The sequence below is a fragment of the Ursus arctos genome, unplaced genomic scaffold (assembly GCF_023065955.2).
Source record: "Ursus arctos isolate Adak ecotype North America unplaced genomic scaffold, UrsArc2.0 scaffold_28, whole genome shotgun sequence".
Taxonomy (NCBI): Eukaryota; Metazoa; Chordata; class Mammalia; order Carnivora; family Ursidae; genus Ursus; species Ursus arctos.
This window is the reverse complement of record NW_026622963.1, coordinates 38,818,733-38,844,896: the sequence shown is the minus strand read 5'-3', so window position 1 is coordinate 38,844,896 and position 26,164 is coordinate 38,818,733. Positions and strand designations below refer to the sequence as shown.

At 46.9% G+C, this 26,164-nt stretch overlaps 1 protein-coding gene across 9 annotated transcripts; it reads right to left on the bottom strand.

Annotated features, from left to right (window-relative positions):
• Positions 1 to 2,431: 2,431 nt before the first annotated feature.
• Positions 2,432 to 26,056, bottom strand: HYKK (hydroxylysine kinase). 9 transcript variants are annotated; one of them, XR_007190307.2, is made up of 7 exons: positions 25,935 to 26,011; positions 22,010 to 22,377; positions 20,651 to 20,790; positions 11,109 to 11,292; positions 6,009 to 6,066; positions 5,494 to 5,636; positions 2,432 to 5,198 (listed from the first exon to the last, which is right to left on the bottom strand). XR_007190307.2 is itself a non-coding variant. In XM_026510639.4 (5 exons), exons 2-5 carry the CDS (start codon positions 22,356 to 22,358, stop codon positions 3,384 to 3,386), a joined length of 1,134 nt encoding a protein of 377 aa, XP_026366424.1. In that variant the 5' UTR covers positions 22,359 to 22,377; positions 25,935 to 26,056; the 3' UTR covers positions 2,432 to 3,383. The 9 variants fall into 9 exon arrangements, 4 of the variants coding, with proteins under 4 accessions (XP_026366424.1, XP_044244410.1, XP_044244411.1 ...); XR_008956081.1 differs by having other exon boundaries at positions 5,494 to 6,066; XR_008956080.1 differs by having other exon boundaries at positions 2,432 to 5,636; positions 8,661 to 11,292; positions 22,010 to 22,360.
• Between the last annotated feature and the right edge of the window lie 108 nt (positions 26,057 to 26,164).

The following is a 26,164-nucleotide window of genomic DNA, read 5'->3' as shown; positions in this document are numbered from 1 at the left end:
AGTTGCCTTGGGTTACAAGGTTGGCCAGGTTTTGGGTTAATATGGAATCATGCGCTCACAGTCCCCTCCACGGAGAGGCCGGGAGGGCAGGAACTCTGTGCTCTTCAAGTTGGGTGAAAAATCACCCCTGGGGGATCTGGACTCTGAAGAGGAGGTAGTCTGGGAGCGAGCTGTGTTTGAGGCCTCTCCTGTCATTCCTGCTTCCCGCGCACACCAGGAGGTGAGCCCGGCAGATGGCACAGGGCCCCACCCGGACAGGGCGCTGTGCAGCCTCAGGCTGAAGTGTAACTGGGAATCTCCATCTCCGAGGACGAGGATCCCTGCCGCCTTAGGTCATTCTGCAGAATTAAGCAAGCGTTAACCAAGAGTTTAAGAGTTAAGTGAGACACAAAATCTCAGGTCTACAGAAGAGGGGTCGGGTGAGATAAAAGGGCAGAAGGAAGAATGAGTTTGGCCAGTTTGGGTGACGGAGCAATTGAGTCTGAGCAGAATGAAGGAGAAAACGAAGTACAGGAAAGGCATTTGAGGCCAATTTGTAAGATGCCTTCAAGGCCAGAATTTTTTTCTGTAGGTAACAGGGAGCATTAAAGTGATGTTTTAGGGTGATGAAGCCTCACAGTGTCCCATCCCACATGTTCCTTTTACAATGTGGTGTGGATGCTTCCCATTCAGAGGCCCTGTGTCCCCTCACCTTGAACTTCGTGGGCCTCTGACTACAAGAGAAGTAACATCCTACGACTTCCAGTGGTCAGTCATAAAAGATGATAGATTTCTGTCTTGTCCTCTTGGGATGGTCGTTCTTAGAACGTGGAGAGGTGCTCTCCCACCAGCCCAGACGAGGTCCCAGCATCCCCTGCCAGATACGTGAGTGAAGACTGCTGCGGAAAGTTTTACTCCTCAGTCACCGAATTTCCCCCAATCCTCAAGTCACCTCCCAACAGGGGCCCAAGCATTTGGGGAGCAGAGACCAGCTGTCCCAGTGCCTGAGTTTATACTCACAGAATCCATGAGATACTTACTAATGATTGAGATTTAAGCCACTAAGTTTCTGGTTAAACTGTCACACAGCAACGTATGCAGCTAGAGTTTCTATCTGCCTCTAAGAGGATGACTGTATGTTGGGGAGACTAAGGATACGAATACCGGAAAGTAAGGGTCTTCTGCCGCCTGGAGCAGATAAGAGCCTGGATAGAAAAAGCCACTTGCAAGAGGAGAGTCTTTGCTCTGCATATGGCATTGATCCCCAAATCTAGAAGTGGGTTTTCTCCTCAGTGGCTGGGAAGACCAGAGACTGGCTCTTGTAGAAATGCATGCATTCCAGCAGTTTATCAAGGGTGTGCTAGGGGCCTGGCATGGAGCTAGGCCGTGAAGACAACAGGAAATAAATACTATTCAATTTATGCCACCAAAAAGATGGGGTTTTTTTAAGTTTATTTTTTTTAGTAATCTCTACACCCAGTGTGGGGCTCAAACTCATGACCCCGAGATCAAGAGTCACAGGCTCTAGACTGAGCCCACCAGGAGGCCCTGTGCCACCAGAACTGAATGACTAGAGATAAGCTAGGACAAACACCGAGCAGTAAACTATCAATGCAAGGCAGCCGTATTTAAACACCAAGGTAGTGGCCAGCAATATTTGCATTAGGAATTCAGTGAAGGAGAACCCACGTTTGCAGGAGTAAGTAAGGAGGAAATCTGTAGTTTCATGGTGTAAGAGAATGAACAACGGTCTGGGAGTGAAATCCAATTTTCAATTCATTTTTCTGGTCCCCAGTTTCCTGAATGGTCCAGCTAGATCAAAACAAAACAAAACAAAACAAAAAACAATGGGGATGCCTGGCTGGCTCAGTCGGTTTGATCTTGGGGTCAAGAGGTCAAGCCTCATTTTGGGGGTAGAGGTTACTTTAAAAAAAAAAGAGAAATTCTTAGATATATACAATGCCTTAAATTTCAGAAGCGTAAGTGCTTTCATGTGAGTGATCTCATTTGATCCTAACACAGACGTGCCCATGCACGCATGCATGGTGGGTGGGAGGAGGAGAAGACTGGGACCCTGGCTCTGTAAGCAAATCCTCGTCTGAAAATGGGGATTGATCACAGCACTACTTCTCTCATGGGCTTGTTGTGGAGATTCAATGAGATAATGCATGTAAAATACTGTGATATAAGAAGAAATACAGGTTTGGTTTTCGTCCGGTTCTGGCACAACGCCTCTAAAACCCTCATAATCTCTTGAATGGTAGAGAGAGGAGTGTCTTTGTTATTCATAATAAACCCTATCAAGTACACTGGAATTTCGTCTAATGAGGCGACCCCACAGACAGAGAAGCAATGGCTGTTCACATACATTGAAAGAGACGTCCCTGAAAGGGTGTTTGAATGTCCAGGGTTGTAGACCTGGAACGTCTTAGAGAATGGACAAACCCACAAGAAGAAGTAAACAGCCATTTAATAAATCATCCCGAGGGACACATGAAGAGACATCCATGACACAAACAGTGGTATAAGGAACGTCAAGTTTACGGTGAGCTACAGTTCACCAACATCGCATTCATATGAAAAGAACCATGAATGAGAGCGATTTTAAAATATCTGCTTAGAGACTTTCTTAGTCTCAATCTGAAAACTAACCGTTCTGTTTAGGAAGCTCAGGCGGGAGTTAGTGGCCTCGCCTGGAGGCCTGCCTTGGCTTCCTCGCGGGCCGAGTATCTTCCAGCATCCGTCTCTAGAGGTTCAGTTTCAACTGCCCCCTCAAGCACGTGAACACTTTTTCTTAGGGACACTGTCTATATCTTAGTCTGTGCCTCATCTTCTCACACCTTTCTTTTAGCATACATTAATTTTGCAAATATCTTTTAAAACCACGGGAAAGCAGATATCAGGTATAAAAAACGGGATGAGAGACAAAAAGTAGTTTGATGTAGTCTCTGCCCTCGAATAGCTCTTAGGTCATCACCCACACTACCAAATGACGTGCCATCAAAAAGACAGAGTACAGTGTGGGGTTCTAGAGAAACGGAGCGAGGGGAGGAGGCTTCACAGAATTGGTGCTTGTTCACCAGGTCCCTGGATTACGCCCAATTGTTTAGCACAGTCACTGAGCTCAGGGCTGGACTAGATCTTGAGACATGATCTGATTCAAAACAGAATTTCGCATGTTTTATACATGAGGCAAGCAGGACCCCCAGAGAGACGTGCCTGCTCAGGGGGCACTTCTGTAAATTTAAGGAGTGGTCGTGAGATTGCTTGAAGGCCTTCGTGCTTTCATGTGCACTGGTCCGTTCCGTCTGTTCATTCCTCACTGTGCAGGGACATCCTTGGTAGAATTAGATTCGGTCCCCTTGGGTTTTTCATGATCGGAGCTCATGGGAAGTTTCCCCGAGTCACAAGGAGACCCCGGAGTCGTAGGACCTGGCAGTTTCAAACCAGATTTCTTCCACAGCTTTCTGACCCAGGTCAAACATGTGCTGCAAGTGCTTCCACCCGGTTTTTGCGGTAATCATGAGATAGTCTTTGTTCTCCGGGTGCAGCTGGCAAGAGTACGCAGCGATGACGAGGGACTGGCAGAAGCGGCCGCACACGAGTAGAAACAAGGCGCCCCTCTCTACGGGCGTCAGCGGGATGACGCTCTCAAACCCTGCAAGGACGTGACCTCCCACGTGTACGGGCCTCTTGCTCTCAACCATCATGTACATGATGGTGATGGCCACTTCAAACACGTAGTAGCCGTAGCCCATGTCGCCGAAGTCCAAGATCCCAGACACTCGGTACGAGGTATCGCCGGAGGCTGACGTGCTGGACTCCACTAAAATATTATGGTCATTAAGATCTCCATGATTGATACCTGCAAGGAGAAAAATCAAGCCACATGCAAACATGTAATTCCCCAGCTCCTTCTCTGCCCAGCTCCTGTTTCTGGGGCATGGCCACTCAAACGTGACGAGCAGTCAGAGGTAGAGTCAAACCCTATTCTTCCTGAAATAAAAGAATTTCCTCTGAAAGGGAAAAAAGCAGTTAATTTCAGTAGTTGTATTTGCTTTTGCTTCTAATCAGTACGAGGCCCGACGATGCAGGTTGTGGTTGTTGCAAACACCTGGTTCTGACTGCCAGCAGAGTGAGGGGAGAGGCAGAACTGCCCCAAACCAGAAATGTGTAAAAGGAATATACATATGGTCATATTATTATACAAAACAAACAGTCCTAAGGGTGCCTGGCTGGCTCAGTCGGTGGAACGTGCAACTCTTGATCGTGGGGTTGTGAGTCTGAGTTCGTGTTGGATATAGAGATTGCTTAAAATAAAAAAAATCTTAAAGAAGAAAAAAAGAAGAAGAAAAATCAAGAGTCTTAGAATGGGCCAGATGTGTCTTTATGTTAACCTAGGATTTCCAAAAAATTTTCTGATGACAAATAATTCTGAATTTCCGCAGTCTTGATCACTAGACTAGATGCTGCTATCTCCAGTTAGTACCCCTCAAGGTGGGGGTCTGTGGTCAGTGCTGGTCCACAAACTCTTACTAGTCTGTATGAGATAACACAAATTGAGAGTGTTCAGAAAATTTTATAGCAGTTGTCACCTAAGAGTGTGATCAGTGGACGTATCTCATTAACAGAGTAGAGACCGGTCTGGTGTTATCGAATTCACATGTAAGCCGTGTGTGGTGCAGCTGTGAACCGGTCCTGAACAGTAGGGTCGTGCAGCAGGCAGTGGGGTGGGGGAACCATCCCTGTCTTCCATCAGGAACAGTCTGAGAAATTCTGATTTCAAAAGCTGGCTCAGGATTAGGAAGAGATGGGGGCATCCGTGAGCATGAAGCAGTGAGCGTTGGACCTTTACGATAAGTGTGTGACAGAAAGTCTGTAACATTCACTTCTGAGTATAACGGTGATTTCTTCTGTGTGACTTGGGATTGAGTAAATCATGCTGAAGTAATTTAGCGAACGTTACTGTAAACCAGATTCTAAAGTACACTTTTGTGGAACTGGGATTCATTATACAACTGGCACCATGTCATGGTTTCACCGGCAATGTTTTTTCTTCCTTAGAGGCAAAGCAATGGTGCCTCTTATACGATCAAATGGGATTTTAGAACCAAGGAAATATGTTACTTTGTGAATGCAGTCTGTATATTCGCAAGCATTTTATTGCTTCTCTCCACATGTCCAGTGGCCCGTCAAGAAACGAGAGAGCTACTGAATGCCTGGGGAAAATGACAAACGTTGTTGAATTTGAGAATTAAAGAAAGAGAAGGCATCCTGATCAAGATGGCAGAGTGAATTCATCCTTTGATAACCCTCCTGCGTGCAACATACCTAGGAATGATGACAATAAAAAGAGAAAATAAAGATACGGCCAACCTCAAAAACAAGATGGATCTGTATACTAAAAAACAGACGATAGATGCCACGCAGCGAGCAGGAACGCAGCCGCGGGTCTGTCTACTGTGCCCAGCAGTGTGCTTACCCCTTTGGGAGAACCAGAACTGGAAATGCTACCTGCTGGGTGTGGGAGAAGCCTCACTGTGTGACGCGAAAGGCAGTGGGAAGGCCTTCCGAACTCATGAAAGGAGGACAAATCTGCTCCCAGTCCACTGCTCAGAGTGCTATGGTCCACACAGGCAGAAGGACAGAAGCAGAACCTTGAAACCAAATGCAGAACCAGGTTGCTGTGTGAATACATTCAATGTCAAGTCATTCTAGTTACCAACGTCTTTGTTTCAGTTTTGAGTTAGTTTCTTTTCTTTTTTTTTAAGATTTTTAAAAATCATTCTTAACTAATCTCACACCCACCATGGGGCTTGAACTTACAACCCCAAGATAAGAGTTGCATGTTCTACGGACAGAGGCAACCACGGGCCCCTCAGGTAGTTTCTTTTGGCTCTTGCTCATGGTGACTTCCTTCCTTATGTGCTGGTATATAGTATGTTCTCTGCACACAAGGCAATGACTCTGGAAAAATAACCGGAAGAACTTCTATGAAGCAGGTGATGGGGATCAAGGAGTGCACTTACGGTGATGAGCACTGAGTGATTCACAGAAGTGGTGAATTGCTCTACTGTACACCTGAAACTAATACGACACTGCATGTTAATTACACTGAATTAGAACAAAAAATAATTTAAAATTTTTTTAATTAAAAAAGAAGAAATTCTAAAACTGGAAAACATAATGAAAGAAATTAAGAATGCAGTGGGTGGGTATAACAGACTAGACATAAGAAAGAATCAATAAACTAGAGGACATGTCAGAGAATTATCCAAAATGCAGCATGGGCACAGAAAAAAATGAAACACACACACACAGGTGAGAAGAGACACAGAAGATTCAGTGAGAGACCGAACAAGAGCTTAAACGGAGCTCAAAAGGAGGAAAGAGAAGAGCTGGGCAAGAATTTCCTGTAACTGATGAAAGATAATATCCACACACAGATTTGAGAAACCCAAGTATATTAAGAAAAAAAAATCATTTAAGAAAAAGAGAACATCCTGGGGTGCCTGGGTGGCTTAGTTGTTAAGTGTCTGCCTTCGGCTCAGGTCACAATCCCAGGGTCCTGGGATTGAGCCCTGCATCAGGCTCCCTGCTCAGTGGGAAGCCTGCTTCTCCCTCTCCCACTCCCCCTGCTTGTGTTCCCTCTCTCGCTGTCTCTCTCTCTGTCAAATAAATAAATAGATAAAATCTTAAAAAAAAGAGAGAGAGAGAGAAAAGAAAAAGAGAACATCCTACGAGAACCCCAAAGGGAAAAAGGCAGGTGGTCTTCAAAGGAGCTGCATACCGACAGCTGACCTCTCAGCAGGAATGGAGAATTAGGAGACAGTGGGACCCGAAAACCCAAAAACCCTGAAACCTAAAGTCCTACAGGCTGTGAAAATATCCTTCAAGAATGAAGAGAAAATAGAACCATTTCCAGACAAATAAAACCACAGAGAGTTCACCATTAGAGAACTGCACTAAAGGACATTCTATGGGATGTATTCCAGGCAGGAAAAAAACGGCGCCAGGCAGAAAGCTTGAGGTGCTAGAAGATATGAAACCAACATAGGAGTAAATCTAAACAAACTTGGATATGAAAGAAAAATAATAATGTCTTTTGGAGTACAAAAATATAGATTTAAAGTTTACTAAAACAATAGCTTATAAGCCAGGACAGAGATCAATGTACTTAAAGTATCTTTAGGTCCTTATGTTGTCTTGGGTCACATTACACTTTGGTAAGTTAGAATCACATATGAGAATCTCTAGGGTAACCACCCAAACAGTAGAAAGAAAGCACATAGTTCCCAAAGTTCTGGACACACACACAAAAGATACAATCATGAAAAGAATGACCTAAAACACAATTAAGTCAAAAGAAGAGAGGACACAGAAAAGAATGGGAACAGACAGAAATCAAGAGTACGAAATAAGACAGCACAGCTACATAATGTCAGATGGAACAGACATTAAGGCAAAAAGTAGAAGAAAGAAGGACGGATACTACATCCATAGGAGCTTCAATTCGCTAGGAGATACCAATTCTAAGTTTATGTGCACATGGGCTGAAAGTATATCAAGCGCATTTTGACGGAAATACACATAAAATACAGACAGTCCACAATCATAGTGAGAGATTTAAAATACACTTTTCTCAATAATTGTTAGAATACATGGGCAAAAAATGTCAATAGTATAGAGAATTTAAACAACATGGTAACAAACGTGACCTACTAACATATAAATAACTGCACCCAACAATCACTGAATAAACTTTCTTTTTCAGCACACATGGACCATTTATTTTTAAAGATTTTATTTATTTATTTGACAGAGACAGCCAGCGAGAGAGGGAACACAGCAGGGGGAGTGGGAGAGGGAGAAGCAGGCTCGCAGCGGAGGAGCCTGATGTGGGGCTCGATCCCAGAACGCCGGGATCACACCCTGAGCCGAAGGCAGACGCTTAACGACTGCGCCACCCAGGCGCCCCAGACATGGACCATTTTTAAAATTCACCAAATACTGGATTATCGAGTAAATCTTAACAAATTTGCCAGTGCTGAAATCATATAAAGCTACTCTATCCCATATGGTAGCCATTAGCCATACATTGCTATTTAAATTCATTAAGATTAAATAAAATGCGAATCTGGCTCCTTAGTTGTACTAGCCCCATTTCAAATGCTCAGTAGTTGCATAGAAACTATCATACTGGACCACGCGGATATACACCACTTCCACCATTGAAGAAATTCTACTGGGAAGCACTGATATGACATATGTTCCCTGCCCATAGTGCAATTACAGTAGAAATCAACAATAGAAGGGTGACTAAAAACGTCATCATCAATGTCTTTTACAGACCTCTATAAATGCAGAGACAGACCAATGTTCATGAATTAGATTCCTCAATCTTATAAGTGTAATATAAACAAATATAAATATGTTATACTATCCATTTTCTCCAAATTTATATACAGATTCAAACCAAATCTAACCAAAACCTTCACAATTTTTTAAAAAAATATGACATACTGATTACAAAATTGATAGTAACTGAAATGAAAAAGGACCAAAAATAGTCAAGACCCTCTTACAAAAGAACAAGAAGGTGGGAGGACATGTTCTACCAGCTATGAAACCTTAAAAGTTAAAAAAATGAAGATAGCATGGTAATCTTTAGAAATACTCACAAATATTCCAGTTATGTTCCTCCCAGGAACATGCTGGGTTGCACTTCTCTGCTCCCTAAAAAGTTGTGTATGGCCATGTGACTTTTTTCGACCCCTGATATATGAACAGAAGTGATGTAAGAGCAAGTATGCAGTGACCTACATTCTCCTTCCCCAGCTATAGCAATACTCCAGTTGGTGGAAGTTCCATCCGTCTCCATCCCAAAGTGAGAGTCCGTAGAACAGAACCCTGCCCAATCCATGCTGGACATGCAGCCGGAGTGAGAACCAAATCTTTGCTATTGCAGTCCGCAAGAATTTGGGGGCTGTTTGTTACCGCAGCATAACCTTGCCTAGCTGATACACAGTGTGGTATGCGAGCAGAGGTAGGCAAATAGAACAGGGCAATAAAATAGAGAGCCCCCCACACATTTGATTTATAGCAGAGGTGGTACTGCAAAACAAAGGGAGAAAAGATGGCTTTTTAATAAATGTTGGTGAAAAAGTTAGCAGTCGTAAGAAAAATGCACACCATATGTAAACTTCAGATGGCTTACAGACCCATAATGAAAGGCAAAAACTAACACTTTAGTAAGATAACAGGAATATCTTCAAGGTAGGGAAAAATGTCTACACAAGGCACGAAACACTAACCCCGGAATAGAAGATGGCTATATTTGAAACCAGGGAATTAAAGACTGTTCATCAAAACACATCATAAAGACAGAGAAAGGGCAAGCCACAGAATGGGACAAACTATAACCAATGAAGGATTTGTATCCAGAAAATATTCTGAACTTCTAAAATCAATGAGAAAAAAACCCCAGTAGAAAACCTGACAAAAGACTTGACTAGGCACTTCACAAAAGAGTGTATCCAAATGGCCAATAGATAGGGAATTGTTGAGTAAAAGCACAGTGAGAAATCATTACGTTCATATCACATTGGCGAAAGCTAAAACGTCTGATGATAGCAAGAGTGTAGAGCAATGAAAACTGCCCTGTGCGAGCGGTAGCACACAGTCAGCAACCACTTTGGAAAACTGTTCAACATCATCTTGTATCGCCGGACATAGACGTGTCCTACGACCTAGCAGGCCCACCACAGCACGCATGACGTACACCCAATAACCCAGATGAGGAATGAGGGAGGCTGGGACCAAGCAGTAGTAGTAAGTGGGGGAAAGTAAAATTAGAACTGGTAGAATCTGATTGCATATGAGGTGTGTGAGAAAGAACAAAGTCAAGGCTGCCAACTCCCAGGTTTTTGGCCAGATCAACGAGGTGAATGGTGGAGACCATTTCAATGAGGTGAAGATGAGTTGGGGCGGGGGGCAGATTTGAGGGGGGAAATCAAGTCTATTTTTACGCTACCTCCTTGCATTGCGTTCACACAAAGTAAATGCTGTGGACTGAATTGTGACTGCCCCCCCTCCAGTTCGTATGTTGAAGCTCCCACCCCCGCAGTGTGGTGGTATTTGGAGATGGGGTCTTTGGGAGGCCATGGAGTTTGGATGAGTCATAACGTGGGGCCCTCAGGACAGGATTAGTGCCCTTCTAAGAAGAGACACCGGAGACCATGGTGCTGTCTGTCCCCCACGCGAGGAGCAGAGAGAAGGTGGCTGGAGCCTGGGAAAGAACCTGACTGTGCTGGCAGCTGGACCTCAGATTTCCGGCTTCCAGAACTGTGGGAAATCCATGTCTGCTGTTTAAAGCCCCCACCTCCGTACTTGTGACAGCAGCCAGAGCTGAGCGCTACTGAAAACAGAGGCAGAGGGAGCTTGAGGCCTAGGTCAGGCTTGCTGCAAGTGCCCCTTCCTTCCTTGTCCTCTGACTGGTGCTTCATGCCCCGTCAGAGGCTGCTTCCACCCTGGAGAAACTGTCATCTGCGTCCATGAGGAGACATGCACTAGCGTGCTCACAAGAGTCCCGTGATGTAGCAAAAAAGAAAAAAAAAAAGGGAACCAACCTAAAATTCTGTCAACAAGAGATGAGACCAAAAATAACACGGTACGTTCAAATAAATTATGGTACATACATGCTGTGGAATACATTTCGGCAGTTAATGAACGAAATGAACCGGAGCGACACATACGAAATAGATCAATCTGGAAAACATGATGTTGACTAAGAAAAGAAGGTAACACCATCTGATGCCGTCTAACAATGGAAAACATGCAAAACATTATCGCACATCATCTAGGAACACATATAGTAACGGTATTAGAACACGTGCTCCTTTAGAAGGGAGGGAGAGGTGTAACCATGTAAAGTTTAGAGAGGATTTCAAACGTAGCCATTTTAAGGAAAATAAAAGTACTATTCTTTAAAAAGTAGCAGGAGCAAACACGACACAATTTAAAGACTCGGTAAAACTAAGTTGTATGTCCACACTTTTCTGATGCTCTGAAACGTGACAATTTAAATAGCAAGAAAGACACTTACTTGATGGGCGGGGGGAGATACTCACATTCTCGAAAGTGACTTAGCTTGGTCAGGATTTCATCCTTGAACAGCTGAATGACCTCCACGACAATCTCCCGGTTTCGGCTCTGGCCCAAGGCATCCAGATATTTCTCCAGCAGAGGAACGTTTTTCAGATTCCAAATGAAGTTCTCCCGACGAAGACTACTTAGCTTTGGGTGATGGAATGTCTAAATCAAAGACAAGAAACTCTTAGAGTATGGACAGTTAGAACGACCACGAGGGACAGCTGGGTGGGCGAGAGACCGCCCTCCCAGGCCTGGTGTGAGGAGCACGGGGGAGGGCACCCAACGATCACCAACATGCTCCATCAATCCCCCCCACAAGATGGTGCTGGCTGCACACTGGCCCAGGAGCTCATCGCGCTGAATGCATGTCCCCGTCTCACTTGGTCTTCGTAGCTGTGCAAAGGGGACTCCGCGGAGCCCCCCCGCAGGAGATGGAGGCAGTTAGACTCTGTTCTCCCCATACGACCTGCGCCTTATTACCTGTCTGACATCACTTTTTTTTTTTTAAGATTTTATTTATTTAACAGAGAGAGACAGCCAGCAAGAGAGGGAACACAAGCAGGGGGAGTGGGAGAGGAAGAAGCAGGCTCCCAGCAAAGAAGCCTGATGTGGGGCTCGATCCCAGAACGCTGGGATCACGCCCTGAGCCAAAGGCAGACGCTTAACGACTGCGCCACCCAGGCGCCCCTGACATCACTTTCTAATGTTTGCTGACTCTCCTGCAACCACACCGGCCTCCCTGCTGTTCAAGACCATGCCCACACACCTCCACCTCTCCGCCTCTGCCCTCGCTGCTTCCCCCCGCCCAGACGGCCAGGGCGTTCACGTCTACCAGCTCTTTTCTGTGGGAGGACTCCCTGGCCACTCCACCTGAAATCAGCCCTCTTGCCAATCCTTCACGGCCCTCTTCTCCGCTGATGTTTTCTTCCCAAGCTTTTAGTGTGTATTGCTAGCACTCTCCATAGTTCACCTCTGGCCTTACTGTCTGTCCTCGCTTGAACGTAAGCACCGCGAAGGGCCGGTGCTCCTTGTTTGGTCTGTCACTTTCAATACTGAATATATCCAAACCCATGTGGCTCAGTATTGGTATTATGTTTATGAAACACAGTGCAAATAGCAAAGGGGAGGAAAAATAAATTGCATTCTTTCCTGAAATACCTTGTAGGACAGTAAAAGAAATCCAAACACATTAACCATAGCAGCACTTAGTGAAACTCCCAGTCTTCTCTAACTTGCTTCTTTCTCCCGCATCGCTGCTGCAGCACCGCTGTCCTTAAGCCCCTTGTCAGAAGACCTTCTGCCCACCTTCCAAGTGCCAACTGTTTTCCTTTTCCTCTTTCACCTTCCCTACTTCCTCGATAATTTACTAGGTGGATGGATTTTGCTTTTGGGCTAGCAAAAAGAAATCTTCCATGGACAGGGAAACTGGGTTGACAACGATAGAATTCCTATTAGGGTCCTGGAAACACGCTTCCATTCCTAATTGTATTCCATCGCAGTTACAATAATAAAAGAATCTGACCATCAATTTAGCGAGGAGGAGGAAGGGGAGGGGAACGAGGGTAAATCGTCGTCTTATAAATTCTCCCGACACCAGTGCTGTTGAAATCCCATCGTATTCTAGTTCCCTTTTTATACATAATATGATATATATATGCACACATGTAGTATCCATGTATGTATGATACCGACACATGTGCATGTAGCATATATGATAGTAAGTTTGCATAGGTTTCCACTACAAAAGTTCTCTCACATGGGCATTTTCTTTGAAATCTCGCAGCAATGTAAGTTGGCTATTATTGGCCAATTTTAGATGTAAGAGAAAATCAGAGTTGAACATGGCCAAAGTCATACCTTAACTTAAATGTCCTTTCCCTGTGCTTTGGCCTGTGGTCTCCATTCCAGTGGTAAGCTTATTTTAACTCCCTCTATTGAACTGAAACTAAAGGTACAGGCATTATGTCTTATCTTTTACACCTATTAGGTTCAATGCTCAAGGAATACTTCTTGAATTCTTGACTGTAACTAACCCTCAGGATTCTGTGTGCTATTCTACAGCGTCCCTGTCCTCTTGAATCCTGAACGTGCCCCTTCACCCTGTTAATTCGTTTTACCATGGATTAACATCTCCTCAGAAATAGAATATATCGTGTTAGAGATGGAAGAGAGCACCTCAGTAAAGAGTTGTTTGTTTTCTTTGTATCAGTGGGAAAAAATAGGAAAATCAGTCATGGTTTGCCAGCTGAATAAACATCTGAAATGTTCTAAAACTGCTGGTCAGATTAACCAATTTCCTGGTTGATGAGAAGTGCTCTGGAGCCTGGAAAGGGACTGACTGATGGTTCCCAGAGCGTTTAAGCACAGCGAGTTTAGTTTAGTTAAGGAAATTCTTTAGTTGTGACTACCACATACCGAAACAAGAAGTCAATCTGGCCAAATGTGTTAAGCCAACTCGATGAAAAACATCCAATCAGCCAGTTATTTATTTGAATCAATTTGGTGTTAGATTAACAAGAATGAGTTTATCTTTCAAAATACCTGATCCACATGCAAACTCAAAAATTGTTTGAAAAAGATCATCTCATTCACAGCAAATCTCCTTCCGTAAGTTGCTGACATATTTTCAGGGTAAATATGGGTTTCGGTTAACACGTCCACTTTAAGTTTCATTAAAAGGCACCGAGTTGACTCTATTCAGTTTTGGAATACAATGTCATTTTATGAAGTATTAATTTTTAAAAAGAAAACCCGATTTACCATTAGTATTATTCATGGGATCTGATTACCAGGGCTATATTTCATTAGATCTGTCAAACCTTTAGATTCCATTGAATGCAATGACATTTTTTCTAAGCCGCGAGATCACATTGGACTGAACTCAGTGCTATTTAAGGTAACAGAATGTTCTAGAGGGAAAACAACCATGGCTGATTTAATTATAAAGAGCAGAATTTACCGAAGTTGGTACTGCTCTTTCTTATTCTTTAACAAAATATGCAAATGTTCCAGTTCTCAAACACCAAAAATGTTGCAAATGCTGAAAAATGCCTGCCATACACAAAATTACATTTCTCAGGGAAAGAAACCTCACTCCACAATTTGCATAAGATTTTCCAAATTCGCACAACTCAAACTCAACATTCAATTTGCTATAAACTCACAAACTGCCTAGTTGAAACCACGCAAAACACAGTATTTTCATTATGCTCACACGGTATAGATCAAATAGCATTTTTTGTACGGTGCAAAGCAATGCTCTTCTCTGTGGTTTAAATAGTTGGGCTTGCCATTGAAATCTGTCCTGGGGCAAGGAAACCACTTGAAGCAGAGGAAAGACCTAGAGGCTAGATGCAGGTTTCTTTCCCTTGGTTTCACCACCTTTAGCCCTGGCTGCCAACTGCCAGCGGCAACATGGAGCTTTCCAGAGACCAGAGCCCACTGGAAAAGTGAGGTTGGGTTACATTTTTTATTCTCTAGAGCCAAGAATGCCCCAGGTTTCAGAACTAGCCCTAATTCCAGAAAAAGTCTCCTCTTTTGAAGCCAATATTTGCATTACTAAGTCTTGCTAGGGTCTGAGCTTTTTGGACAACACAGAGGAAATGCTTTTCGTGCTGAAAATGGAATCTTTGCTTTATTTGCTATTTTCCTTGTAAAACCTCTACTCTCTGTCTACTCCTTCCCAAAGAAAGAGCCTTAAGATATTAAATACGTACTTATCACAGGGCACAGTAATTAGAGGGACAGTTTCCAAATCTCTTTTGCAAGTGTCCACATTCTCAAAAACGATGATAAAACGTATTTTCTTTGTAAAATTCAGTATAATAAAATTTTAAATTTATTACCCTTGGAGACATATTGCAATCTCAATTTTGAGAAGAGAACACTGATAATTGAAGGCAATATAGGCTTGGATGTGGGATTGTTGGCTCTGCTCAGTCACTAGCTAAGAGTTAATTTTCTCTGACACTAATATAAATATATATATTTTTTAGATATAAATATTTTATGAATATATATTTTATATATAAACATTTAAGAATATTTTCTATGTAAATATGTATAAATATTTTAGATATAAATATATATAAATATATACATATAAATTTAAAACCAGGCGAAGTGTGAAGAGAGTAAAAGGCTCCCGTTTTGTCCTTTCCCCAGGCCTCCAACAAAAAGCAACGTGAAGCAGGAAATGTCCTCTTTCTGCTTTGCCATGAGAATAGCCATGGGTTCTCGGTAACTGAGAGCAATCAATCAATCAATCAATAAAATCTTTTAAAAAAAGAAATGGCCTCCAATGCTACAGGAAAGTCAAAGCACGTGAGGGTCTGGTCAAGGCCTCCCTGGGTGCTGCCATTTGGTGGTAGAAAACCAGGCGAAGTACGGAGAGAGTAAAAGTGATCTGCCCTCTGGAGGCCCAAAGATAAAGTGAGAGGACCATGATGTGCCCCACTGATGTCTCTGAAAAACAAGTATTTTAAAAATCAGATTAAAAATTAAAAATTAAAAATGAATGGAAGCATTATCGAGCTAGAAAGTTCAGAACAGGGGTGCCTGGGTGGCACAGCGGTTAAGCGCCTGCCTTCGGCTCAGGGCGTGATCCCGGCGTTATGGGATCGAGCCCCACATCAGGCTCCTCCGCTAGGAGCCTGCTTCTTCCTCTCCCACTCCCCCTGCTTGTGTTCCCTCTCTCGCTGGCTGTCTCTCTCTCTGTCAAATAAATAAATAAAATCTTTAAAAAAAAAAAAGTTCAGAACAGGTCTCAAGCTGGAAAAACATCTATTCTCTTTTTCTCTGTAAAGGTCCTAGAAATCTTGGGGAAAAGTCTCCAATTTCAATAAATGCTCTTGGGAGGGGGTGCGGTGGAAGGGAGCAATGCGACTTGTTACTCCCGGAGCCGGTGCTTCTGTTGTGAGATAAGCCTGATTACTGGATCCACGCGCCTACCACAGTGCCGGGTTCACAAAACACACTGCTCAGGCTATAGCTGCTGAATAAATGAATGCTCTTAGAATAGAAAATTCTAGAATTGCCAGGGCCTTTAGCCTTGGGCCACTCTATCTGGAGTTTGATACGGCTCTGACCATCATGGCACAGAAGGGGAAACTGAGTTCAGAGCAGGCGAACGAGGTGAGTCACTGCTCGCGGCCACCCAGCCAAGCAGCTTTCAGTTGGTCGGACATGACTTCTCACGAGATAAAGACACGTTCCGGGACAACCCAGGACACAGGTAACACATACGAGCAAAACCAGTGTCTGTGAGCAGTACATGGACCATCACACGATGTACTCTGGCGCTCTGGATTTTATTCTACTTCTTTAAAAACGTTCCTCTCAATGGACTTGAACATCCACTCTTGAGACCCGGAATTTGGACACGCCCCCCCATGCCTCCACCACCCCCACCACGTCCTTGCTAAGTGGCCTCGGTGGGAGCCCCCAGCACAGGGGGTACTTTCTACACGTGAACGGCTCTGCGCCTTCCTTTTGCTGAGCTAAGCTTGGTGCGCACAGCGTCTGCGCCCTGAGTCCAGCGGTGACACCGGCAGCTCCTGCCCCGCAGCCTCCTCCCCCGCAGAGTCAGCCTTCGCAGCGCCCGGTTACCCTCCCGCGACACGGTTTGACCCTCCTGGGCACAGGCGTGCTGCGGGCCACTCCAGGTCACAAGAACATTCCGCGCAGTGAGCACTGGAAGGCTGCTAGAAGCTGTGCCTTGGGGTCGGACTGCAAAACGGACGTGCCGCGGAGGAGAGAAAAGGTTTGCTTCCCCGCGTTTGCGCTGTCGGGAAGCTTCACCGTGCGCACTTCTAACTTTTGTGTTTAACGAAAGTACAGCAGAACGCTCTTGCCAGGCTTGCGATGGAGCGACGGCGCACCCGGGTCAGGTTCTGGGTCCGCTCCTGAAGCAGCCGCGCGGTTGGCCCCGCGGCCCGCAGGAGAGGGTCCAGGCTCGGGTAGGAGTGGGAGAGGACCCCGATCCGGCCCGGGGGTCAGACACGGCCGGGTCGCCACAGGCTCTACGGCTGCATATCTCGGATCTATTTCCTTCACAGTAAAATCCGAGTACCAACACCAGCCTCGCAGTATCTTCCATAAACTAAGACATAAAGACCTCAGACGTAATGGGTGCCCAGTACAGGTTCGCTGAACCTGAGCGACGCAGCTTCCGGCCCCTCGGTGGACCCAGCCCAACATCGCAGCGGAAGGGCACGGATGGCCAGACTGGAGAAACCAGCAAGACCTCAGGTACACTGCCTACAAGAACCACTTCCAAGACACAGACTGTGACAGAAAGCAGCCAAGAATTCCTTCCACTCGTTCCCAGGAGACTGTAGACATCAAGTCTCTGGCACAGAGGGCATAAGAATCTTCTAAATCTTCCTACTGGGGCTTCCCCCGCCCAGTCCCTTCTCTCACTTAGCTCCTGCTAAGGCTCCACCTTAGTCTTCTAAAGCACCAGCCAGATGGGTAGAAACTGGCAGGCTGACACCAGGAGCCATGAGAGGGGCACGAGTGAAGTCAGCGGAGGCTGGTGAGCTTTCCTCCATGGCATGAAGCCTTCGCCTCCACAGACCTCAGCCCCTGCCAGCCCCCATCTCTGATATGTCCCCTTTGTCACCCCTCTGTCCTTTGTTCCAGGCTACGGAGACTACCTCGTCATTGATGTCGGGTAAGAAGGCTGCCTCCTCGAGACACAGGTTAGAATCCATGTCTTGCTCAGCCCCTCCTTCTCCCATGGCTTAACATTAAATCAATCACCAAATTTGGTTGGCTCTGTCTCTGAAATATATCTTGAACCCTTCCTTGGTTCAAGTCTTCAATCAGCTTTTATCTGATTATGCATTTGCTTCCTAGATACATTCCATCCATTCTGGCTCTTTGCCAATCTGTCCACCATATTGGTCCACAGAGTGCTATAAATTTGAATCTTCTCCTGTTTAAAAAACTCTCCAGGGGCGCCTGGGTGGCTCAGCCATTAAGTTTCTACTTTCAGCTCAGGTCATGATCCCAGAGTTCTGGGATCGAGCCCCACATCGTGCTCCCTGCTCGGAGGGTAGCCTGCTTCTCCCTCTCACACTCCCCCTGCTTGTGTTCCCTCTCTCTCTGTCAAATAAACAAAATCTTAAAAAAATAAAATAAAATAAAAAATAAAAACTCTCCAGGCTGGGGCACGTGATGTGTGGAGCACGGGGTATTATATAAGACTGATGAACCACTGACCTCTACCTCTGAAACCAATAATACATTATATGTTAATTGAATTTAAGCTTAAAAAAGAAATGGAAAAATAAATTAAAACCCTCCAAGCTCCCTAAACTCCTTAGTATCATACACAATAATGTATCTTATAATCTGACCCCTGCACATGTCCAGTTTTGTCCTCTGTCGCCCTCAGGTTTAACCCCTGTGTTCCAGCCGCCATGAATTACTCACTGTTCTGGAACACGGTCCCTGAATCTCCACAGTTGTGTGCATGCCCTTCCCTTTAGCTGGAATGCCCTTCCTCCCTTTCTCTGCCTCATGGATTCCTAATTTTTAAGAACAAGGTCAGGGACGCCTGGGTGGCTCAGTTGTTAAGCGTCTGCCTTCGGCTCAGGGCGTGATCCCAGAGTCCTGGGGTCGAGCCCCACATCGGGCTCTCTGCTCGGCTGGGAGCCTGCTTCTTCCTCTCCCACTCCCCCTGCTTGTGTTCCCTTTCTCGCTGGCTGTCTCTCTGTCAAATAAATAAATAAAATCTTAAAAAAACAACAACAGAACAAGCTCAGAAGTTTATTGTTGTTGTGTTTTTAAATCCAGCCCCCCTTGAACACCTGTTGTGTGCCTGACACTGTCAGACACTGAGGAGAAAAGATGAATACTCGAGGCGTAGACCCATTTCTCGAGAAGCTCACTGCGTCTTCTGTAGCGCAGCTTACCAGGAAGCGCAAACAAGCACTAAACGATTACACCACCGTATGTGGCTGACTGTTATCCCGATGCCCCCTGTGAACCATGCTCCTTCATTCCTGCCCTATGTAGCTTCCTCAGCTGACTTTGGGATTAGACACATCACTGGCTCTGGCCAATGGGACATGAGCTAGCATGATTCCAACAGAGGCTTGAAAACCATTTGTACATGGGGCTTGTCCCCTCGGGGCTTGCTTTCTTGGAAACCAGCAGCCAACGCTGAAAGGGTGTTCGGCCACCCCGGAGGGTGAGAGGCCACACAGAGAAGAACAGCAGCCCCCTGGGCAGAGCTCCCAGCTGAGTGTGGCTGCATGCATGGCCCCAATCCACACCCCGCAGAGCAGAAGATCCACTCATCCCACAGAGACATGAGAAATAAATCCGTGTTTGATGCTGCAAGTTCTGGGATGGTTTGTTACACGGCACCAGGGAACTGGAACACAGCTTAGTAAGGCCAGTGACAGGAGGAGGTCTGAGTTTGGAGGTCAAGAGGAGGAAGTGATCATTTATGCATAGCACGGGAAGACAGGGGTCCAGGGGACATTTCACAGAGCGGGTGACACCCGAGCCAGGTGCTGAAGGATACGCAGGAGTTTGCTAAGCAGGGAAAATTACAGGTGGCTCGGAAAATGGCACCAGTGCAGATACGTGAGACAGAACAGCCCCGCCGGGGATCCACAAGGAGTGATGGGGAGACGCGGCAGGCGGGCACGGACAGATGGACGGACAGACAGAGGCACGGAGGTGGTGTAGGCAGGACGGGGCACACGGGGCCTCACGTGGGGACCCACATGGGGACCTTGGCCTTCAGGTCGAAGCAGTGAGAAGCCGCTGACAGCTTCCCGTGGTCAGATTTGTAATTTTAAAAAGCCTGGACTGGTATAAAGAATAAATTGGAGAATAAGCCTGAATACAGGGAGGCTACGGTGGTGAGTGAGCACCGTCAAGGCAGGAGCGGAGGGACGGGCCAGACAGTCACGTGAAAGGTGGAATGAGCAGGACTCAGCGAGGCACTGCTCGTACACCCGTGCAGCACAAACTAGTTACTTCTCAGCACCCCTGAGCGCCTTCCTCTAGGACGGGGGAACCCGTACTCTTCCCCCAGAGCCTGGCATGCAAGAGGTGCTCAGCACACACCTGCTGAACACATGCACATGTGTTGTGAGCACACACGGTATCGCTTCTGTGGAACACAACACCTGAATGCGTCCTTCTGCCCCACAGGAGCCAAGGCCTCACCTCCTGTGCTGGCTGAGCAAGCCTCACTGGGTGAACACCGCGGGGTTTGCTTTGTGATACAGACTATTCCCAGGGAGCAGCACAGAGAACATGAGGACTGTCTAGAAATGCAGGCAATCTTGCCGATACACCAGCGAAGCACAGACCTGGGCAGGAAGAGGCCTCGTGGTCGGGAAATTCACACATCGGCGGCCCTATTCCCTTCCCAACACCCCTAGGGGGTCACCAGGCATAAAAGGGGAGTCGGACCCTGGGTTTATTTGTCAAGTAAAATAAATCAAAACTAAACAAACAAAAAACTCTCATCAACAAGCTAACCCCCACGTCCTACCTGCAAGGTCTCATCCAGCTTGCCAGCGAGCCTCCCGATCTCATACAGCAGCTGGGGGCTGCTGGGGATCTCGGCGACGGGTCTCCCCGGGAGGTACGACAGCAGCCTCACCAGGTAGCTTGTGACTCCGGAGCCGCCATCTGGATGGATGCAAGCACATCCCGTCAAGTGTTCTCAAGAAATGACTGGGGGCTGTCCTGCCTTGGTCACTCTGACTACAGAGAACCACAGACATCATAAAACAAGAGCAACACACGTGCTTCGCTGCAGTGAGTCAGCAGGACTCCACGGAGCGGGCCGGACAGACGGACCCCGGGACACCGGAGCCGGCCACGCACACACCCACAGCACCGCAGCCCCAGCCCCAAACATCGACCTCCTCCTGCAGAATGGAGCTAAGACGGCTTTCATACATTTGCACTGAGGACAGTGTGACAGGAGGAATGACAGCTTCCGAGGCTCCTGCAGGCACCAGCTGGGAGAAGCCCGAGTGTCGGCACCGGACACAGCCCCTCCTCAGGGACAGGCGAGGGCCCCAGCGGTTTGGAGCCCAGCAGAGTAACGCAGAACTGGTGAACAGCTAGGCAGTATCTCCAGCCTTTCAAATATGCCGAGACTACACTGCACGGACTTCAGGCCGCTGCTTGGAGAACTCTACGGGCTCATCTAAGAATATTAGCACTGAGAAGGAAAAGGGCCCAAGTCCCACAGATGAGGACACGCAGCCTTAGGAATGTGAAGCGGTGTGCCCCAGGTCACGCACACAGAAACGACAGAGCTGGGACTGAAAATCCCTGATTTCTAGTTCTCTGCTCTTTCTGCTATTCCACAGTACCAAACACACGGCTGGTCTGATGGGTAAAAATATTTGTTTTTCTGTTTAAAAAAAAAAAGTTTCCCTAACTCCATACGCCCTTAGTGACTCATTCATCAAGTGCTTTCTTTTCTTTTTTTTTAAGATTTATTTGCGAGAGAGCGAGAGAGGATGCGTGCAGGAGGGGCAGAGAGAGAGGGAGAATCTCAAGCAGACTCCTGGCCAAGCACCAAGCGTGGAGCCCGACATGGGGCTCGATCCCATGACCCTGAGACCACAACCTTGAGATCATGACCTGAGCCACTCAGGCATGCCCCCCGCCCGCCCGCCAACTCCTCTCTCCGGGAAGAGTTAGAGCAGATCCAGGCTCTGGATCTGAGTCGGAGACCCCGATCTCCACTCTGGGGTGCTGCGCTCCCCCCACCACTGAAGAAATCACCATGTCTACACTTGGAGCTCTGAACCTGTTCTTGGTCTTTCTACTTAGAACCAAAGTGCAGTAATGTCCGTGGACGGTGATGACCGGCAAGGCGGCGGGCTCTTACCTACAGCTACGAGAGAGGTGAGGTTGCCTCCTGTGGTAGGGTGCACAGAGGCCGTTGGGAACCCAGCCGCTCTCAGAAACATGCTGACGTGATTCTGCACTTCAATCAGCTCTGGAGTTTTGCTGGACTCTGTGTTGCTTATTTTGAGGACGTACTCAGTTGGCCCATCTGCAGTGTCTTTGGTACTTGAAATGCACACATGGAAGTTTTGGTCATCATAGCTAGGAAGTGGCTGGATCTTGGAGACTTTTAACCCGAATACCGATTCCACTAATGCAGAGGCTTGTACATCACTGAAGGTGGGTTTGGCCAGAGCCTGTGGTTGCGGATCATCCCCACGTGACATCATGCCTACGGAAAACAACCAACTAGGAAGAGGACAGAAAATGAATACCTGTATTTCAACAATTTTTCTTCACACAGACCCATAATGTTGCTCAATCTTGATTCTATACTTCTTACTACTTTTGACTTGTAAAGTTAAAAAAATTGAATTAGTAAATGAGATAAAGAAGGTGTTTGGGCAGATGAATAAATATCCTTGTATCATAGATTATTTTTAAACTCACCTCGCAAACAGAAGGTAGGAAAGCACCTGGTATCCCCTAGTCCAATTCCTGCCCCGCTCCCCCCAGCAACTGTATTCACAGGGAGACTGAGGTCGTGACAGGTGGAGCGCCTTGCCGAGTTACAGTAACTCTGCTCCCGAGACTCCTAACCCGCGGTTCTGTCCCTCTGACCAAGTTACCATCAGCTTGGGGTTAAAGTAGAAGTTCAAACACGGTGATCTTACTCCGCTATCCACAAGTTCTGTTGAATTACAACCTCAGCGTCTGGCTTATCATGCTCACGTCCGGTACAATAGTGTGGGCTGCTGCGCAGAGCCCCGTGGGAGGCACTGAGGAGGTGCGAAGATGCTCTTAGGGGGCTCTGTGACACGACGCAAGTTAGCGCATGGTCACAACTATCCTCAGAGTAAAACACTCAAAAGCTGTTCAAAACAACAAGTCACGAGGCTGCAAGTAATGAACAGAATGCCAAAGAAACCCCAAAGTAAATAGAAACCTGAAGTGCCTGGATTAACACTGAACCGACTTTACCTTAAAGGGTAAAGAATAAGTTTTCTACGGCTAAGCAGAATCGGGGCTTGAAAGAGAAGTTATGGGCACCTGGCTGGCTCAGCGGGTAGAGCATGTGACTCTTGATCTCAGGGTTTTAAGTTTGAGCTCCACGCTGGGTAGAGAGATCACTTAAAAATAAAATCTAGGGGCTCCTGGGTGGCTCAGTCAGTTAAGCGTCTGACTCTTGATCTCAGCTCACATCTTGCTCTCACAGTCATGAGTTTGAGCCCTGTGTTGGGCTCCACATTGGGTGTGGAGCTTACTTAAAAAAAAAAAAAAACTAAAAAAAAAAAAAAAAACAACCAAAAAAACTCCTGCACACATGGGCATCTCTCCAAAGCATCTATGTGATACAGATACAGCAGTGTGGGGCTTCTGAGCACCCCTCAAGAACGAAATATTAAGTCCCTCGTATCCTTACTTCCCTCTTTTTCCAAAATAGTTTTATTCCAATCCTCCTTTCATACTAAATCATAAGTAACTAGTAACATCTTGGGGGTGGGCTGCATTTCAGGGCATGATTCTGATTGCTGTTCTCGGGATGTGGTGTTATATAAGGAGAATCTCAAGAAGAGTTAGCTCTTACGGATAGAAATCAGAGCAGCTATTGCTTCCGGCAGGAAGGTGGCGTGAGGGAGGCAGCTTTCTAGGGGAACGTTTCTATATCTCGACTAGGCTTTGGTTACACGGATGTATACATCTATCAAAACTTAAAACTTAAGTAAGCATAAGATCTGTGAACCTCACTGCTTGTAAATTTTACAGGTGAAAAAAGTCCCTGTGAGAGATTGGCAAGGACAAGGGGCTGAGGGTGGGTGGGGGTCTTAGGACTTTCTCAGAGCTCCCCAAATCACACTATGCCCGTGAATGTCCAATCACTGCAGATCTATGGAACCCAAAGCTCAGCTTACTCCAGTGAGGAGAGGGGGATAAAATTCAGGGAGGCACACTGGGGCTCTCCCATATGACCCCCTCCCTGCCTCAGCCCGAGTTTATTGTCTGATGACTCAAGTGGTGATAAGAATATTAGCCTAGGGACGCCTGGGTGGCTCAGTTGGTGAAGCGTCTGCCTTCAGCTCAGGTCACAATCCCAGAGTCCTGGGATCGAGTTCCGCATGGGGTTCCCTGCTCAGTGTGGAGCCTGCTTCTCCCTCTCCCTCTGCTGCTCCCCCTCCTCTCTCTCCCTATCTCTCTGTCAAATAAATAAATAAAATCTTATAAAAAAAAGAATATTAGTCTAAAATGCCATTCCCCTCCCTGCCTTCCTAGGTCCTCTTTCCCAAAGTGATTTCTCCCCGCTCGAAGCCTGCCGCCAGCCCCTCCCGGGCCAGTTTCCACCACCTGTCATAGTTACTGCATTCTTGCCAATCACTTCTCATGTTTACTTTCTGACCAGAGTATTTGCTTTCAGGTTTTGTTCACTAAAGATGTTGTGACAAAGCCTGAATGGGGTTTCAAAACGCAATCCTTGCACCTGAAACTGCTGGGAACCAACATATCCTATTACACTGTATTTGAGCTTGAAGACTTGAAAGGAAATGTTAACATTCTTTCTGGAGATTTATAAACTGATATAAGGCCAGGATTCAGAATACTTTAAATTCAAAACACTTGAAAGCTTTAAATCCAAGATGAGTTGGAGTCATAGTTTTTCAACTCCTAAAGTGTTAAGGATGTCAGAATAATTCATATGAATTATATAAATCCTTGAAGATAGAAGGAACCTAGGAGGCAAGTGGAGAAGGCCAGTCTCCGTTCCAGCCTAGAAAATGTTCCCAGACCTTCCTCAAATGGGGCTCGGTCAAGTGTATTTTACCACAAGGAAAAAAAGTGGGGGGAAAAAAGTGCTCTGCTGGGAGAAACAAAGCGTATTTTAGTCTCAGCTGTGCTGCCTGGCCTTGGAAACTGTGGACCAGTCACATCTCCACTGAATAGGAGTTGGACAGATCCACCCTGAATGCCCCTTGCAGCGCTAACTTCCCATGCTTTTACAGTTCTTTCTTTTTGAGCTTAAAATTGCCTTTTTTTCCCCTTGTACACAAGGACTCAAATTATGAAACTATCGGCACAGATCAAGTCAGCTCCTGAAAGTAAATAAACACAGAGAAAGAGACATGTTTGTCAGAGTCGTCTGCGTTCCCCCAAAGTCTGGGGTGTGCGGAGGGGACAAGGAAGAGAATCCAAATCCTAGAGGTGGTGGGTCTACACTTGCTGCCAGAGGGCTTTACCCAGCTTCTGAGAAAGCACCCAGGGAGCAGACATTTCCCAAGCCCACACCCGCCCATGCCTGAATCCCACAACCTTTGTCCCATAACGAGGGGGTCTGGACCTTCAACTCTGCACTGTGTGCGAGGTATCCGGGACCAAACACACGAGTTATTCTGGGTTCTCCCCCGTCCTGGCCAGATGTTACAAAGTCCGCTTAGATTCTACTCTGGACGCCCTGCACACATGCCCTTCTCCCGAAATGCCTCTGCTCTGCCCTCACAAGGTGCAGAGCGGGGTCACGCCCAGGGAACGTCCGTGCCCTCTGTGGCCAGCCCAGGGCCCCACAGTCCTCCCGCTGGGGCAGGGGGGCGAGTGGGGTGCGCCAGGGCCGCGGAGGGGCTGGCGACCAGAGAGAGGCAGGGAAACAAGGAGGTCGGGGTGCAGGGATCAGGGGGCTGCAGCCCGGGACCCCGTCCCCACCCGCGGCCGCTCCTCCGCCAGGGTCCCCAGGCCAGTGCGGGAGAGTCGCACCACAGGGCCCCCCGGTGCACCTCCTATGCTGTCGGGACGGGCCCCGCTCTCCCCTGTCGGCTCACCCGCAGTGACCCGGGATCCTGAGGCGACACCGCTCTCCCGCAGTCGACGATCCTGACGCTGCCTCGGCCAGCCGGAGCCCGCGAGCCCCGACTTCTGATTGGCCCCTCGCTGTCCCCCACGGCCAATCAGCGCACACTACTGGGGGGCGAGGCTGGGCTGCGCCCCGCCCCGCCCCGGCCGGCGGGATCGGGCTTCTGATTGGCTTTCCGCAGCCCTGCCCCGCCTTCCC

Bases quoted from the DNA above. Each gene is read 5' to 3' on its own strand.
- HYKK (XM_026510639.4), bottom strand. From the start codon at position 22,358: ATGATGTCACGTGGGGATGATCCGCAACCACAGGCTCTGGCCAAACCC. The intron at 20,791-22,009 runs GTAAGAGCCCGC...GCATCCATCCAG, and splicing joins CACCTCTCTCGTAGCTGTAG to ATGGCGGCTCCGGAGTCACA. The intron at 3,845-11,108 runs GTGAGTATCTCC...TTCTCCTTGCAG, and splicing joins GCTAAGTCACTTTCGAGAAT to GTATCAATCATGGAGATCTT.